Source organism: Melozone crissalis, unplaced genomic scaffold (assembly GCF_028551555.1).
Source record: "Melozone crissalis strain CALT ecotype California unplaced genomic scaffold, PUWL_Pcris_2 ptg000027l_1, whole genome shotgun sequence".
Lineage (NCBI taxonomy): Eukaryota > Metazoa > Chordata > Aves > Passeriformes > Passerellidae > Melozone > Melozone crissalis.
In genome coordinates, this window is record NW_026535805.1 from 56,381,060 (window position 1) to 56,399,166 (window position 18,107).

General features: G+C 37.3%; 1 protein-coding gene across 2 annotated transcripts in view; it reads left to right on the forward strand.

The window, feature by feature from the left end:
- Positions 1–3,143: 3,143 nt before the first annotated feature.
- The window catches only part of WDR35 (WD repeat domain 35), a 43,038-nt gene continuing 28,074 nt past the window's right edge, over positions 3,144–18,107 (forward strand). Inside the window, exons 1-12 of one of the 2 annotated variants that reach the window (XM_054279593.1) lie at positions 3,144–3,230; positions 3,984–4,101; positions 4,936–5,007; positions 6,332–6,424; positions 7,499–7,627; positions 7,844–7,977; positions 9,601–9,766; positions 9,861–10,006; positions 12,006–12,131; positions 14,618–14,803; positions 15,350–15,382; positions 17,437–17,497. In XM_054279593.1, coding sequence (XP_054135568.1) covers positions 3,207–3,230; positions 3,984–4,101; positions 4,936–5,007; positions 6,332–6,424; positions 7,499–7,627; positions 7,844–7,977; positions 9,601–9,766; positions 9,861–10,006; positions 12,006–12,131; positions 14,618–14,803; positions 15,350–15,382; positions 17,437–17,497 — 1,288 coding nt within the window. In that variant the 5' untranslated portion in view covers positions 3,144–3,206. The remainder of the gene's footprint in view (positions 3,231–3,983; positions 4,102–4,935; positions 5,008–6,331; positions 6,425–7,498; positions 7,628–7,843; positions 7,978–9,600; positions 9,767–9,860; positions 10,007–12,005; positions 12,132–14,617; positions 14,804–15,349; positions 15,383–17,436; positions 17,498–18,107) is intronic. The other variant, XM_054279594.1, reaches the window with a different exon arrangement.

Genomic DNA, 18,107 nt, shown 5'->3' on the forward strand with positions numbered 1-18,107 from the left:
CATGTGCACTTCATGAGTCCCGAGGCAAGTTTCAGTTTTGGGGGTCTTTCTGTTAAGACCACCACAAAGTTGGAGGAATACCTTTGGTCTGTGTAATGAATTCATGAGTCCAGTCATTTCAATTCCATGGCTCTGTGTGTGGTTTCAGCAGTACCTGAAAAGGTCCTTTCCACTTCTCAGCTAGTGGAGATCTTTCCAGGTTTTCAGGTACTCTTGATCTCCATGCTTGAAAGAATATATTGGTGACTTGATTGGGACTGGTGTTATAAAGAGCAAGTACCTGTGTAATAATCTCAGGTTTTTCTATAAAGACAAGAGATAATCTGTTAAAGCTTTTTCTCTTACCACATCACCTGGTCAGTTTTTCCTGTCAGTTTCACATCATGTGGTGTACCATATAGAATTTAAAATTTTTCTCAAATTTGTTTTTACAACCTGGCAGACTCCTTCCAATGTATCAAATCAGTGGTTGAAAAGGGAACTTTTACATATACAGGGTTTTAGTGTGCCCAAATTCTGCCTGCAATTGGACTAAATGCATCCCATAATTCAGTCTTACCATCAGTACTTTCCTGGTCCAAATTATCACTATCCTGATTCTTTCTCAGAGAAACCAACAATTGTGCCCTTTTTTCTTCACTATCCACTTTCAGACACCTTTTCTCTATACTAGAAAGCAGAACAGCAACAAGATAATTTCTTTTTCTCTTCCATCGTCATTAACACATTTGAATCAAACACCAATTACCTGCATTTCTTTCTTGTTTTATGACCATTTCTCAATGAGAAAAATAAATCCATACACAGGATTTCATCCCACTTATCTAATCTTCTGCAAAATAACAGTTGTAGCATGTTATTATGATTTAATGTTCCCATTTCTGGCCACTTTTTATCACCATCCAATTTATATTTTGGCCACCATTGAGTACAGTATTTCTTTAACTACCACTTTGTAAGAAGTTCTCCACCACACTTGTCCTAGTGATTCAAAATACATCCTAATGGAGAACAAGGAGAAGGTTTAACTGATTGCCCCATTCCACATTGTTACCCAAAAGAGAAAGTTTTTTAACCATGACTTCATACACTCCACTTGTCACTCTCAAGCATGTAAGTATGAGTTTTCCAAAATTCTACTACACAATACCAATTCCACAATATTATATCAACCTCTCTATTTACTTTATACAGTCTCTTTTCATGTGTTGCATCTTTGTGTCTCTTATCCACTCCTGGGTGAGGAGATACTTGCACAGTCTCTGACCAAAAGGACAATGGATGCTGTAGTTACATAGTGCTACAGGTTACATAGTTCTTCTGTTAACTAGTGTTCTACCTTCTGTTTGTCAATGACTCTCTTTCTTCTCATGTTAATTAATCCATGCGCTCAGTCTTTCTTTTCTTTTGGGTTGGTGGATTTCTTGGGTTCGATGGTTGCAATCTGCCCCTGCCAGAATTTCCTTTTACCCAGTCTGAGCTGATTGCCACACAATGCTGAGTTGGCTTTGTTTCTTTCTTATCTTGGGAGTTCTGCCAAATGTGGGCCTTGTGGCCCATAAATTCTCCATTCTTTGTGTCCATTATCAGTGTGACATCCTTCTTCCCAAGCTTTATTAACCTCCCCCTAGGTCTGAGATCATCAAAACTTGTCCAGTTGTAAATTTTAACATGGCAGTATTAGTGAGTAATTTATTTTTCTAATACCTCAGCATCACTGAGAACTTGTTAGTGTGACATACAAAGCTGTGTTTCGTGTCAGGTACGTACAGGCAATGTGTGTATTTGTGATTGTGATATGTGTGGAAACTGACCATAGGACAGTTATAAAGACAAATTCTAATAATAACTAAGGAAAGTAAAGCATGGAAGAAGGCCTTTGAACCTATCTTTTGTTTGCAATTAACCTTAGTTGATTTAGAAGCATTTGAATTAAAGCGTCAAGGATGTTGCTCTTTGCTTGTAGTTAAGCCTTAAAGAGTTTTGCAATAATAACCTTCTGAAGTATAATTTTAGAATATTGCTTGTATCCTTGAAACAATAGCTTTGGAATATATATAAAGGAAACATGCTTATCTCACACCTTAACAAAACAGAGAAAAACAGCTTGAGAAAGGAAGATGAACATCAACTCAAGGGTTTATAGTTTCAAGGACCAAGGGAAGCTGGACATCACTGTTATGAGATTTATAATCTCTGCAATTGAAAGGTAGGCCCACATCTGGAGAGCTGGACTTCACCAGATGGGATTCTTCCTTCTTTTGGAAACTGGACCATCACCATCTGGGGATACTCCTTTCTGGGATACATCCTGAGAAAAACTAAATCACAATAGTGTATAGAATTGTGATGTAAAAATTTGGAATAGAAACTGATGATGAGTAAAAATTTGGAATAGAAACTGCTAAGAAAGCTTATAAGTACCCCTATAAATACCTGTAAGCCTTAACTATCGGTGTGCAGTTGGAGGGAAAACTTCCCCCACTGTACCCGGCACTGTACTGCTCATACTGTACCATATTAATTAATAAATTGATTAATGCTTGAATATCGGCCTAATCAAGCTTCTTACTTGTAACATTAGTTGCTCTTTGTTTCAATGATTAAGTCTCCTTCCTTTTTAATTAGGAATGCCTTTAAGCTGAAGAAGGGCAGGTTTAGGTAATATATTAGGAAGAAATTCGTTACTGTGGGGGTGGTGAGGCTCTGGCACAGAGAAGCTGTGGATGCTCCATCCCTGGAAGAGTTCAAGGCCAGGCTGGATGGGGCTCGGAGCAGCCTGGTCTAGTGGAAGGTGTTCTGCCCCATGGCAGGACATGGCAGGGATGTAAATGGCCTTTGGAGTCCCTTCCAAACCATTCTATGATTCTATGTTGATGTAAGTTACACTACAAACACCGTGCGCAGACAACCTGCGGTTCACAAACTTGGGGATATTTCTTCGTGTAAAAGCAGCGTGACCTTTATTAACGAGCCGGCAGTGCCTTCTAACCGAGCCGAGCACTCCCGAACAGCCTGAGCCAGTCGATGCCCTCAGGGCCCAACGCGGGAACCCGGGCCTGCCGCCGGAGCGGGCACACCGTTAATGGCGCCGGCCGCTCCCCCGGAAGCGGCGCCATTTCCGCGGGCGGTTGCCAGGGGGACGCGGCGCCGGCTTGGGCGCGCTGCCGTGAGGGCCGGCCCGTCGGCTCCTGCGCTCCGCCGCGATGTTCATCTACCTGTGCAAGAAGGTGCTGCTGGGGAGGCGCGGGCGGCGAAGGGCAGGCTGCTCTCGGGCAGTGAGAGCTGCCCTGGGGAGTCCCGGGGATCGGGAGCGCGGAGCCCGCGGGGGCTGAGGGGACCCTCGGGGCTCTCCCGCCGCCCGCGGCTGCTGCGGCACTCCCGGACCCGGTGCGGCACTCCGGGACGCGGTGCGGCACTCCCGGACCCGGTGCGGCACTCCGGGACCCGGTGCGGCACTCCCGGACCCGGTGCGGCACTCCGGGACCCGGTGCGGCACTCCCGGACCCGGTGCGGCACTCCGGGACGCGGTGCGGCACTCCCGGAACGCTGTCCCGCTCTGTCCCGCTCTCTCCCACTCTGTCCCGCCGGTTCCCCTGGCCTAGCCTGGGGCTTCTTCGGTGTCCCGCTGCTCCGGCAGCTCCGCAGTGTTTCCCCCGGCAGGCTCTGGACGCGGCTTTTCCGCTGGAGGCCCAAGCCCTGTGCACTGTGTGACCCCTGTCACCTGGTTTTGTTGCTCAGCACACCTTTGCAGGTGTCCTGTTATTATTATTTACTGCATAAGTTCAATTGCTTGAGGGTGGCACAGTTTCTCTAATGCTTACAGTACTGTCTTCTCTCTTTTTTTGCATGTACAGGTCTGTTAATAGAAATAAATTTGTCTCTTGTGCTATTGTAGATGTCTCTGAGATGTTCAGATAAGACGATGTAAAATAAAACTTGGTTATTGCAACTGTGTAGAGATACAAATACTTCTTTTTCAGATTGCAATTCCCGGTAATATTCGATTAAAATGTATTTCCTGGAATAAGACCCAAGGTTTCATAGCCTGTGGTGGAGAGGATGGATTACTGAAAGTAATAAAATTAGAAACACAAACAGGTAAATGGGAGGGGTGTGTTAGTTTGTTAGTTTTTGTTTCTTTTTTTTTTTTAATTTTTTAATTTGTATCTTAACAAAACCTACCACACTTAAGCATAACTTCTTCCCCAAGTTACTTGACAATATTACATATGTTTTAAATCTGTACATAGCTATTATGTATTTCTTGTAACATCAAATTTTTTCATCATGGTCTTATGTATACAGTTTTTCTCAAACTGGTCTTATTTGGCACACAAATAATTTGTCTGCCCATTATATCTGCTGAAGTTCTCTTCAGTGCTGCTTCCTTTTTTTTTATTTTTTCAGGGCATATAATTAATTATTTTTGTGTAGACTCCCTCTTTATTTTGGAACTTAGTTTGTTATTTCTTGATTTTCTTTGAATCTTTTCTACCATCTTAATTATTTTACAGAGAAAGCTGTGTATTTTCTTTTAAATAAATATGTTCCAGAAAAAGTAAAATCCATTTTCAAAAATTTTGAAACTTTTTTTCTGAATGTAGCGAAATGTGATAACCATATATATTGTTGTGGGGTTTGGGATTTGTTTTTCTTTGGTTGTTGTTGTTTTTCTTTTTTTGTTTATTTTGTTGCTTTTTTCCCCGAAAAACTGCTAGACCATAAGGCATGTACCAATTTGGATGACAGATGTGAATGGCAAACACATGGAACTGAGGGGTGGAAATTTCATCCTGCAGTTACTATGTACTTCTTTTTAAGTAGTTCAGTGTATCTATGTAAATTGTGATTAGAGCTTCAGTATTCATAGAAACATGATAACAGGTATGCTTTCTAAGTTTAATTTTCGTAGTGAATTCTGTTATTTTTCAGATGAGGCAAAGATAAAGGGACTAGCAGCTCCTAACAACATTTCTGTGACTCAGACTCTGGAAGGTCATAGTGGTAAGTGTATTTGGACATTTGGTCTACTTTTTGTTAGAATAGAAATACAAGATTTTTTGAAGCTGATAGAGTAATTTTGGTATAACTTTTTATTGTAAATCCAAAATAAAGTTTGTGAGTATTCAGCATGGTATCTAATAGCTTGGCTGTATATTTTTACCATGACATCTTGGATAAGGCTGTTTGGGTTTTCATTCTAGTAATGTCTGTGAGATTACTGTTACAGTAGTTTTCCATTTTCTTCTGAAGAAATGAAAATTGGTTCAGTAAACTTGATTTTTGTGTTAAATATATGGTAATTTTCCCCTTTATTGATGAATTACAGAATGTGTATATGCATAGACTGCAGTGTACAAAGTTTAGAGAGGTTAGAAAGCAAGCTGGAGAAGTATAATGTGTGAAAGTAAAAACTGAATGCAGCACAAATTAGGGAGGACTTAACTTCTCACATGAGAAATGCTGGATGGTCATCAGCCATGGACAATGGGATACGAAGAGGATGCTAAAATCCTTGCATTATTTAAGGAAATGGACTTCTTTATGAGGACTTGCAGTTGAAATCTGCCAAGAGTCAGGGTATTTTAAGGGCTTAATTAAATATGATTGGAACAAAGTAATTGGGAGGAATTGATTTAGCTGATACTTTGAATGGATGTCTTCAATTCTGAAATAGATTCCTATTACCCTAAAAATCTCTGACAATCAGAATATCTTTGATTGCATCTGTTGATAATGTTCTTGACTGAAGCACTAAAAATGGAAAGGATACAGAGAAAATGGGTACCCAGCAGTGAGGGGAGGAAAAAGTGTGATACAATTTGATCTGCAGTATGGAACTGATAAAATTTCAAGTGTGTATTTGTGAGTGGGATCCCATGTGAAGCTTGAGGATCTGAAGGATTTGTGTGTAGAATGCTCTTTTGGGTAATTATCAGGGAGATTATGTTTTAAAAGTGCAGCAATAGTGAGGATCAGACTGCTAAGAGGAAGAAAAACCCCAAACTTCCTACAGCTGCAAAATTTTGTCAGTGACCCAGAGTGTCAGAGGTGGTCAGAAACTGCAAAACCATGATTTGGGTTTTGGGTGTGCTCAACAATGAGCAGGATTTGGAGAGGATGTTACTCCAGTGGGTGAATACAGAAGCAAAAGGAGCTCTTGAGCAGAATTTTGAAAGAGGAAATAAGTGACACAGAAAGAAGCCTTCAACTAAATCCAAGTCAGCAATGTAAATTTCTAAAAAGCTCCAGGTTGATTAAGTTGGATGTTGTATTTTTTATTAAGTACTTAAATAATGCCAGTAAAAAGCTTTTTATCACTTTCTAGGTTTTGTGCAGGTTGTGACATGGAATGAACAGTATCAAAAATTGACTACCAGCGATCAAAATGGCCTCATCATTGTGTGGATGATGTACAGAGGTATTCTGCAGGATAAACTTGAGATGGCATAATATTCTGTGTCATTAGAAATATTTTTATCCCTCACTTGTAGTTTTTACTGTTGTTTTTCAGAGTTTTTATTTTGCAGATTGTATAGCTCAAAATAGTTTTAAAATTACTTTCAAGTTTTATAGTAATATTTGTCTGTAATTTTATAGTGTAGTCACATGACACAAGGCATTTGTCCTGCAGAGCTACCACAGATGAAGATATCAGTACTCAGCCATGTGCTTGATAAACTGCTCTAATTTTTTTATCTCTGTTGCTTGGAATAAGAAATGAAAAATATATTGTGCAATGAGCACAAGCATGTTAGTAGACTACAAGAACTTATCAACACTGCAAAGAGCATCAATTAAATACTCTCATAAAACCTATCTTTAGAAATGTTTAAGGTAGTGAACCAATATGACTAACCAGTGTATGACTATAATTATCTTTTATTGCTCTTGACCCTTTCACACACACATATACTGTGGTTCACTGGAATTCATTTAAAAGCCAACAAACCTCACATCAAGGTAGCCACTTTCCAACACATGTGGGAAAGAAAAAGAAAATAAAGGGTTTTCCTATTCTCTTGGGAATTTTAGTTTAATGAAAAATGGAAACAAAATCTTAGCTGTTCTTAATATTTCAGGAGTAAAGAATAAGTCTTTCTGGCTGATACATGGTGGCTACTGTCACATAAATAATCTGTTAGTTTTGGAAAATAATCAGTAAATTACTTATTACCTATTCCTAGCGAAGCTAGTTTTTCCTTCTGTTTATGTTTCCTATTTTATTGTCAGTTCTGAAATTCCTGAAGCACAGAGCTCTTTCTGTAGGCCCCTCTTGGACTTTGGCTCCCCTTTCCGAGTCCTCATTCATCACGGTTGGCTTTGGGGATGAGCAGCTCCCATGGGAGCAGTGGGTTTCACAGTAGCTGTGTCTGTGCCTTCTGGGGACACTGTGCTGTGGTCTTGATAGGCTTTTACTGCAAGGGCAGCTCAGTGACTAGCATGTACCTTGAGTCCTCTAGAGGTAACTGAGTTTTTCTTTCACTTCTAATAGGTTCTTGGTATGAAGAGATGATTAACAACAGAAATAAATCAGTGGTTCGCAGTATGAGCTGGAATGCTGATGGCCAGAAGATTTGTATTGTGTATGAGGATGGAGCTGTGATTGTTGGATCAGTGGATGGTAAGATTTTAAGCCCTACTAATTGTTGTGCTGTCACACAAATTTGTTTGTGGTGTTATATACACAGTGGCTCTGTTTCTCTAGGTAAATATTATTAATAGTTATTTACTAATTGTGGCTTTGTCTTCAGCTGTGTTAGTTTTTACATTGGTAGCTTGCATCCTGTTTTTAATTTTTGTGGTATATTTTTTAAGTGCAGTCATTGTTTTGTTCCAGGCAATCGCATTTGGGGAAAAGACTTGAAAGGCACCCACCTGTGCCACGTGGCCTGGTCCTCCAACAGCAAAATTTTGCTCTTTGGAATGTCAAATGGAGAGATTCACATTTATGACAATCAGGGAAATTTTATTGTAAGTTCATTGTGGTATAATTAAGGATTATAATTATAATATCAGGGTATAATAAAAATTATATATAAGGATTATAATTTACTTCAATAGGCATAAAAGCTCACTTCCTTTTAATTTATTAATGTTTATTTAAGTGGTGGACATCAGTACTGAGAACTGGACAGCCTCCTTGAATAAAAGCACAGAACATTTATTCAAGAGTTCTGCAGCTTTTTATTATAATTACTTCTTTTTTGGTAGCTAAATGATTATCACATCAACTAATGCCTTTCAGCCTTGCAATAGTTACTGAAAATGTAAAGTAGGAATGGTCAGACTGATGAAATTGAGTTAAACTCTTCAGGACATCTGAAAATCTTTACTTTCAAAGATGTTTGTGATGATAGGTCAGATTTAATATTTTTTAGCTGTTGTTTTTTTCCTTCTTTCATAATGTGGAGGAACTAATGCTGGCTTAAAGGATATTGACTTCTTACAGCTTCTGCTTCCTAAAGTATTAGTAGGATTTTAGAAAAAGCAATAGTTTATTTTCCTGTTGGTTCTATCATTCTTTAGAGAGATCCTGGTAGTGAGTAGAAAAATAAAAGGAAATAGCTGTAGTATATTGCTGAATTCCTGCAACTTAGATTTATTTATTTATTTATTTATTTATATCTACTTACTTAAAGTATTGGAATGTGACTATAACAAAAAGCTAAGTAAAACAGTAACTTTAAAATCTGTGTATTTGAGACCGTGTTTTTAACTTTTAGATGCTTAATATGGTGAATTTTCTTCTCCTTTCCATTACCTTCCTAAGAAAGTGTCTGCTACCCTTCCCATTTTCTTTTCTTTATCCTCCCACTGTATCTTTCTCTCTTTCCGCTGTGTGAGTCATGGTATTTCCAACTGCTACAAATTACTGAAATTCTTGAAATAATTTGCTGTCATTTCCCCCACCATATCAACAATATGCATGGTTGTGCTTTCTCTCCCTCTCCCCCTCTCTCCCATTACTTACCTGGCATTCCTCTTGGAATTGATTCAGGAATTCCTTTATCTGTCAGACAAACCCTTACTTGTGTTACCAGGTGTTCTGGACTAGTTATTGCACAAGGTCTCTTAATTGGTGTTCTTATTTGGACATTAGTTTTTTCCAATTATTTTTATATGTTATTCAGTAAACTTTAGTCAAGAAAAAGCAAACAAAAGTTTTTTTGTTTTGTTATTTTTGTTGATGTTTTTGGGTTTTCTTTTGTTGTTTTTTAAATTTTGTGCCTATGAATGGTTTGAAATAATGATTATTTTTTGCTGTGTTCCAGGGGGTTTCTTATGTTTATGTACATGTGTCAGTGGTGGCCTTTTTACGTTGTTGGTTTTCTTTAAGTTACTTTTCAAAGAAGGAAAATGCCAACATTAGGGTACTTCTTAGTAGTTAAAAATATATGTTTTTTGTATGTCTGATCTGACTTTGATTATATAAGGAAGTTTTTCAAATCCATAAAATTCTGACAACTTCAACATTTTTCTTGGGACAGGAAAACAATTTTGCTTAGACATCTTGTCTTGCAACTGTCAGTAGAGATTTAAATTATTCTTTAAATAACATGTTTTATATGACTTGAATTAACCATTCCTGTGCAGGTGAAAATGAAGTTGAGCTGTTTGGTGAATTTAACTGGAGCTTTCAGCATAGCTGGGATCCACTGGTACCACGGTACCCAAGGCTACATTGAGCCCAACTGCCCTTGCCTTGCTGTCTGTTATGACAATGGGAGATGCCAGATCATGAGAGATGAGAATGACTACAGTGAGTACAAAATGTAGAGTGCAAGTTACTGAGCTTCCCTCGACCCAAAATGTCTACTTGTGTTGATATTCTATGTTTATTCCTTAAAAACTAGATCCTGTTTTGATTGATGCTGGTATCAATGTAGTGTGTATTCAGTGGAACTCCAATGGAAGCATTCTGGCACTGGCAGGCTCCCTCAAAGCAGCTTCTCAAGATAAAGATATCAATGTTGTGCAATTCTACACTCCCTTTGGTGAGGTAAAAATATTTGATACATAGTGTAAATGTTTGGGGGTTTTCTTCTTTCTAAATTTTATTATGTTTTGCTACAGGGTCATTACCAGTGGAATTTGGAAGCCAAAATGTAGGTGTTTAGTGCTCTGAGGTCCCCATCTGGGATATCCACATGGATCTGGAAACAGGACCATGTACCCTTTTAGAACAGCAGCATAGTGGCCAGTGTGAAAATCCTCTCTCAAAACACTAGTGATAGGATAAGTGTGGTGTCTCACTTTGAACACCAGACCCCTGAGATGACCCTATGGAAGATAAGCAGTTTGGAGCTCAGGTACCAGTCCAGATGTCAACATCTGTGTATCAAATCCAGAAATACTTGTCTTTCTACACTGGCTGTGTAAAGACCTGGGCATCTCTAGATTAGAAGCTGAAAATACAGCAGTGAATGAGTATTGGTATTAAATACTTGATATTTGCTCTTTTATATGGAATCAGTAAAACTGGCAAAAAGACATCTTGTATCAGTAAAAGCAATGGCTTAGAAACCTCAAAAAAGCTAATTTTTTTTCTAAACTTCTTCATTTGACTGTTGATGCTATTGTTTTGTAAATGCTTTTTGTCCATCCTGGCTTTTTATAGTAGATTAAATGTTTGATAGTTGAGAGACAATTGGTCAATACATTTTTTTTGTGCTGTTTTTACCTTACCAGGTAATATCCTGTTCCCTCTTGGTAATACCCTGAAAATCAGAGAGTTAGTGTTGTGTATCAGAGTGTAATGAAATTTGTCCCTTGTACAGAGGAAGTACTGGCCAGCTCTGAGCTGTGCTGTGACAGGGGTTAAGATCCAGCGTAATCTACAGGGGTTGCCTTAATTGAAAGGATTTAATGGAACCAAAGGTTTTGGCAATAATGTTGCATCTCTGGTTGCTCATGTCCTTTGGATTAACTGAAACTGGTGTTCCAGATTTTTTATTTAGTGTTTAAAGTTTTCAGGTATTAGAATTGTTTTGTACTCTTTCTGTACTCAGATATGGACTTAGCTTTTTTGGAAGATGGTATTTTCTGTGAATAATGTGTGAGCAATATTTTGACTTGGTATTTGCATCTGATCAAAGGCATGAAATAGGTACTCAAAAGGAAAGTTAGAACTGAGCATCAATGTTCAAATATTTTTTAAAGCCTAAGATTATTCAAAAATGTACAGTAAATAGTAGATAACTGTATCTTTTACTACATACATCTATATTATTTGCAACTAAAATGGTACCCTTTTAGAAGGATACCCAAAGAAGTGCTCTGTAGGACTTAGGTTATACTTTTGAAAACAGTATTTTTTTTCTAATTGTTTCCTTCATTCAATTTTAATTCTTCAGCAATATAAAAACATTTGAAAAAAGATGGAAAGTGTACCAATTGCCTTTCTTAGATTCTTTTGGGAAGGGGATAGAGAAGAGGAAAATGTCCATTGCCTCACTGAAAATTGTGTTCCTTTGCAGCTAATTAATTGCCTGCTCTTGACATCGAGTAGAGATATGTTTTTATTTGTTTAAGCTATCAACTGTAGTTTAGAGTGTTGTATGTGAACTGACTGATACACTGCCAGTGTCAGTGAAACTTCTGACACATGTCAGGATCAGTGCTACTGCTGTGTTTTAATTGTGACTGAAATCATAAAGGTGATTCAAATTACCAACCAAAGGGAATAATGTTTATACTGTCATTCTCTATCTTCTGTTTATTTCATCGAGCTTGAACTATCACTGAGTCCTGTTGTTTCTTTCTCTCTGGAGAAATAAAGTGCAAATGAAAAAACAAACCAAACCTGAGGTGAAAGAACACATTATGGTGTACGCCTTAAATATCTCTCTTTCTTTGCATATGTATTGCAGTTTGAGAATTGTTATGTCAAGAATATCTATAGGGCTTTTTTCAACAACAATCAAAACAGTAATTTATGTGTTTTAGAGTGGCTTTCCTGTGATAAATTCAAATCTTTTTCTTTCCTTGTTCTAACCAAGCACTTGCGTACACTGAAGGTTCCTGGCAAACAGGTGTCTTCCTTGTCCTGGGAGGGAGGTGGACTGAAAATTGCCCTGGCTGTTGATCATTACATATACTTTGCAAACATTCGTCCACATTACAAGGTACGTAGTAATGTGAAACTTCATTGCATTAATTAGTTTCCTGTTACTTATTGTCTTTCTGATCAGGTTGAAAAAGTAGCTTGCTCTAATATACACACATATATGTGTGTGTATATGTATATATATGAAACTAGTGCTTAACTTATGATTGCAGCTTGATCAACACTACTGACTTGCAGTTTTAATAGAATGTGGGGGTCTGTCATGGTGATGCAGTGACTTGATATTGTAAAGCCATGGCCTTTACAATGCATTTGGAGTTTCACTGTCACAATAAGGAAACAACTGGGCACGATTCTAAATTTGGTAGGACTTGAGGATGCCATTAGGTAAGGCTGCTGTGTTTTCACTGCTGTTTGGTTAACTAGGTTGGGCTGAGTCATATGATGGGAATTGTTTGAGCCTTACTTTACTGCCATTTTTTTTAGTGATGAATTATTCATTTGAGCCTGGAAAGTTGAGTAGACACCTGAACAATAGGAGTGAATGCAACCTGATAGATGTACTTCCTGCTTACATTTCAGTTCCCAATATACTTCTTACAAGTGTGTCTCATCTAATTCTAAATAATGTTTTATCTTGTTTACCACTTGAGTTTTTTCATTTGTTGTCTTTTTTTTTAGAGTTCGAACTATTTAATTTAAATTTACAGTTTAACAAATAATAGCAATTACTGTCCAGTATAGAGTATTGTATACTTCTTTTCACAGCACAGGATATGTTCTTTAATCATCAGTGTGTAGCCACTGTAATTAGAGAGAGTGCAATGTGAGGAACATCCTGCAGCTATATTGAAATGTATTTTGGTCAGGGAATTGTAAACACAAGTCTGCTAGGAAGCATTTTCAAATAGTTTGTTGTAAATATTCTGGAAAAGACTTTGGAAATCTGAGCTGGAAATTAGTCTTGCAGGAAATGCTACCTAATGTTTATTCTGGGAGATGTGCAACAGCTGGAACACAAGCCTGTTGCTTTTTCTTAAACTCATCAGTATCTAGGAGACCATGTGTGTTTCAAGATCTGGCACAGTTTGCAAATTAATAATACTTTGAAACTTTAGTTTTAGGAACTGCATGTGTAAGCTCATTTTTTTTCCATTTTGCACAATTTAAAAGGAAAGAGATATGTTCAAATTAATTTATTCCTGCAGCAAATAAACTTAATATGTTGGCAGTGTACTCTATTTCAGTGTTAAATATTTTCATGGTGAATGATAAATGTTTTTCTTCAATAAATACTTCTGCTGTGTTTTGGTAATATAAGTTACTCCCTTTTAAGAGCTACATATTCTAAAAGGTGACAGTCATTAAATGGGAGTGATTCAAAGCTGTAATTATCTTAGGCTGGATTGGAATTAATGACCTGGAGATGAAGAGTTAATATCACATTACCAATCTACTGAATAATCTGTTTTCTTCTATTTTTCAATAAGCCATAATAAGAGAAGGGGGGCTTTAAATGAATGTGACAGTAAAAACTATGAATTGAGCTGATCTTTTTAAAACTATTGATAGTTTGCCTGGAGTTGTAGTACTAGTTTAGAGTCTGTGGGTCTATTCTAGAAGTTCTTCTGTTGATGCTGTAGTTCATCACTTTGGTTTCATTTCCTGAGGAGTGTGGGAGCCTCTCTTGCCAACACTAACATGCTTCTTCTTCTCCCTCTCTAGTAGATGCTGATGCAGAGAATTCTGTTAGGTTTTCTACAATTGCATCATCATCTTTTGCTTTAGGTCTCATTTATTTGACAGATTCACCTCCTTCCTATTTTCAGATTCTGTTGTATTAGAAAGGATTTTCATCATTATATTTTGTACTTTAAATCAGTTGAATGCAAAAAAATGCATCCTCATGTATGTTCTGTTTCTTTTGCCTTTTTGCCCTTTCTTTTACTTGTTACAGGAATAATTACCTTCTTCTGGGAGGAAGGGAGGGGTTTTTTCATGGTACTAATATGGAAGAGGTCATGTGAGTTACTACAGTGCTCCTGTATAATTGCTTATTTTTGTCTGCCTCTGGAATTGCACTGTTTAAGGTATTTATTGTATGTCCTATGGGAAATGAACTTCAGGTTTCTGAAGTTCACAAAGTAGTCACAAAAGCAAACAGTAGACACAAAGCAAGCATTTTCATGGCAAAAACCATCATCACTGGCTATTTCTGAATACCTGCTGAACTATATAAATATGCTTATATACCTGCTGAACAAGGAGGAAACAGGGCAGAGTGAGATCTTGTCAAATTTTAAGGGTGATCCTTCAGTTCTGATGGTGATAGAAAAAGCTTGCTGTGATAGAAAAGCTACTTTGTCAGTTTATCATTCGAGTATCTTATGTGAGCTGTGTTCTCATAATAAATCAGATTGTCACTTGACAGGTAAGAAATATTGAATACTAATTGTGTATTAAAACTCTTTAATGGCTGGAACAATTCATTATTGAATTCTTGTGGTTTCTGATTGGTTTTACCAACATTGTGTTTCTTGGCAGTGGGGTTACTGTTCCAACACCGTTGTTTACGCCTACACCCGAGCGGACCGCCCAGAGTGCTGTGTCGTCTTTTGGGACACAAAAAACAATGAGAAATACGTGAAATATGTCAAGAGCCTTATTTCCATAACAACTTATGGGGACTTCTGTGTTTTAGCAACTAAAGCAGATGAAAATCAGCCTCAGGTAAAATCTGTCTTAATTTTCATTTGAAATGCTTTGTTCCACGTGTCAGTTCTTTACAGCCGGAATAAGATGAAATGTAAAAGTTTGTATCTGCCTTAGAGTTGTGTCAGTTGTCGTTTGGCAGAATGGCATAAATGGGCTCTGTGTTCAAAAACACACAGTCCCAACAAACAAAAAGTAGCTGATTCAAAGTAACTGCATCTACAGATAACTCCTAGCAGCCATTAGTAACCTAATAAAAACTGCAGCCTTCCAGATGAATGTTTCTTCAGAAATATTTGGAACAGTTCTCCAGAGACAAGGTTAAAGCATGAGAATGGTAATGAATATTTCGTCAGTCAGAAATGGAAAAAATGGGGCAATTTTTTTGTAAGTTACATTTTACTGCAAACTTCTTTGTTTATTAATTTATTTTATGTGTAATCACAATTGATAAATGTATTCTTTGGTTAATGAATGTTCTGTTAGTGTGATACTGTTACATGATTTTTCCTGTGTAATCATTTCAGAATTATTTTCTGTATCACTTGTATATTGCTTACAAAGGAGGAGCAGGAGACAGAGTCATTTGGTGCCATGGTAAAAATCCCCAAACGTGCTGTAGTGTTGCTTTGCTTCATTGTGCCATAAATGGTATACTCTCATATGGATTGAAAACATGGGACTGGGGCCATTTGCTGAAGTTGAGTGCAATAAAATAATTTTTTTTTCTGAATTGTAATTTTAAAGGAGGAAACAAACAGTTGAGAGACTTAGTGTAACTCTATTGAGCATAAATAAGAGATTTAATTTTCTCACCTGAAAATTACAGATAGTGAGGACCTATCATTTGTTTTGAAATGGCCCCAGTGTAATTATTAACACTGTGAGTTGCCAGGTTTTAGGAAATGAAGTGCATAGATTTGTGGGTAGCAGTTATTAGAGTTGTTGTCTGAAAAACTGATTTGGTTTACAAGAGATTTTGGTCTTTAGAATTGTGGTTTCAGAATGGCAGAATTTAAGCCATAGCTAATGGGAAAAAAATTACTTAATTTCAGCAGGACCTGTTTAAAGATATTGCAAGTAGATGTGTCAGACTTTGTGTTGATATCCATAACAAGGCTGGATAAATCAGCCAATGGAAGCTTCCTTCCCTGGCACCACTGTGTGTGGGTCATGCAGCCTGTCTTGGATACTTTTACTCCATTACTCCTTGACAGGCTCTGATCTGCTGACTTGGAGTCTCAGAAATGACTAGAAAGGACATAAAAGAGAAATTTATTGTAGACTCAATGTGGGGATAATTTACCAGAGAAGAATTAACGTAAACATGATATAAATAAAAAACAAGAGTTAAAAAAGCCATGTGTGTTTTCCTACACAGGCAGAGGCAGAGCATTTTTTTTTTTTAAATAGAAATCTGAGAATGCTGGTGAAAAGTTTAACTTATGAACAAAGAAAGAAAAATACTATTTTTGTGAGGTACTTATTGGTGACCAAACCAGAAAAAAAATCAAAAGAAATCCACGTTCAGCTCTTTTTCTTTGGAAGAATGAAGTTCATACAGTAGATGAAAAGCTAAATTGAGCTGCTCTCATGTGATGAATAAGATGTCAAACTATCAGTTTAAAAGGGTGGCTGTACAGTTACTGTAGTCTGCTACCACAATTACATGCATTGTTCAGGAGGTGAAAGAGCCATGAAAAACTAATTATCTTTCATTTCCCAGAGAGTCAGGGTAACAGCTCATGGGTAATTGACATTTTGGTAGCCCTGTATATTTTACTTATTTTAAGTTTAAAAACTTTACAATAAAAGTTGCTCCTTGACTTCCATACTTCTCATTCAAGGCATTTCCCTATATAATAACCATTCAGATATTTAATCCTTGATTTAGACCAGAAGAAAGAAATACATAAACTACAAAAATAAAGCATTATTGCCAAGTGAATTTTTATGTATTTGCATCTTCCTGATAAATACATAAATTTAACAGCCCAGTCTCTGAGGTAACTGTGCTATTAAAGCCTTCCTGAGTGAGATTACAAGAAGGGAAAAACTGAAAAAACCCCCTCATCACTTCTGTAGTACCTGTGATACTGCAGGGCAGAGGGAGAGCCTCACTGACAATTCTCCCCAGACTGTTACCCTCTTGGAAGTTCAAGGAGATGGAGATCTGCAAAGCATAGAACAAAGATCCTAAGTTCTGGGAGTTTATTAGATTGTCTTTTGCATGAGCAGCTGATGAGAACTAAATCCCTGAGTCAGGGCTGTATCATGCCTGTAAATGCTCTCAGTGCAGCCTGTGCCTCACACAGCAGCAGGGAAGATGCTCCCTGTGTTGCCCATGTGTTGTCTTTGGATTTTGCCTGGTAGATTTGCTCCCATGCATAAAACAGCTGGTTACTTGCCTGTTTTGTGCTAGTTCTTAATTTATAGTGCTAATTGGCAAATAGGTCTCATTTACTCTCAGTTGCTCTCGTGCTTATGCTGCTTTATATTTGCTACAGTCATGGTCTCTGTGTTTTCTGTTTCTGATGACCATTAAAATGTGTGCTGTGGGTTATGAGATGCACCTCCACAGAAAACTGTGTGCAGCTTACTGATCTACAAAAAGTGTGGTACTAATGACACTTGCTTTTATTTCCATACAGTATGTGCTGGTTCTCTGCAATTCTATTGGCACACCCTTGGACCCAAAATATATTGATATTGGTAAGTAACTTGCAATAGTCTTATTCTGTAATCTGTGTTGGAAGTGACCTGTTAGTTATCTTTTAATAAAGATAATGGCTTATCAAACCACTAACATTCCTTGTCAAATTGGCTCAACTTAAACTGATTCTTCCAGTTAATGCAAACTATGAATAACATAATTTTAAAAAAATTGCTACTTTTCTTTATTTCTTTTTTTTTTAATGGATGTCTTTTGGTACTTCAGATTTTCCTTCACAACAGTGAAGAAAAACAGTGGTAATTCAACCTCTTTATAAGAAAATGTACTTTGAAGAGGGTCCAGTTGTATCAAAGGAATTAAAATAATTAGATATGGACTTTCATTTAAAAAAACCTTGTTGCTGCTTTCCATATAACTTAAGCATCAATTTCTTGTGCTTCAGTGTTGAAAATATATTTTCCTTATCTTCATCACAATTGTTTTATCTAAGTAGTTTCAGATTGTAAATTAAAAGTCAATTAAAAAAAAATCAGTGGATTATAAGACAAATATGAAAACACTCCCAAATCCTTACTAGTGCTGAATTCCAGGTTTTCCCTAGTGCTTGTTTGCTGCAGGTGTGGTACAGAACATTTCCAAGTAATTGCA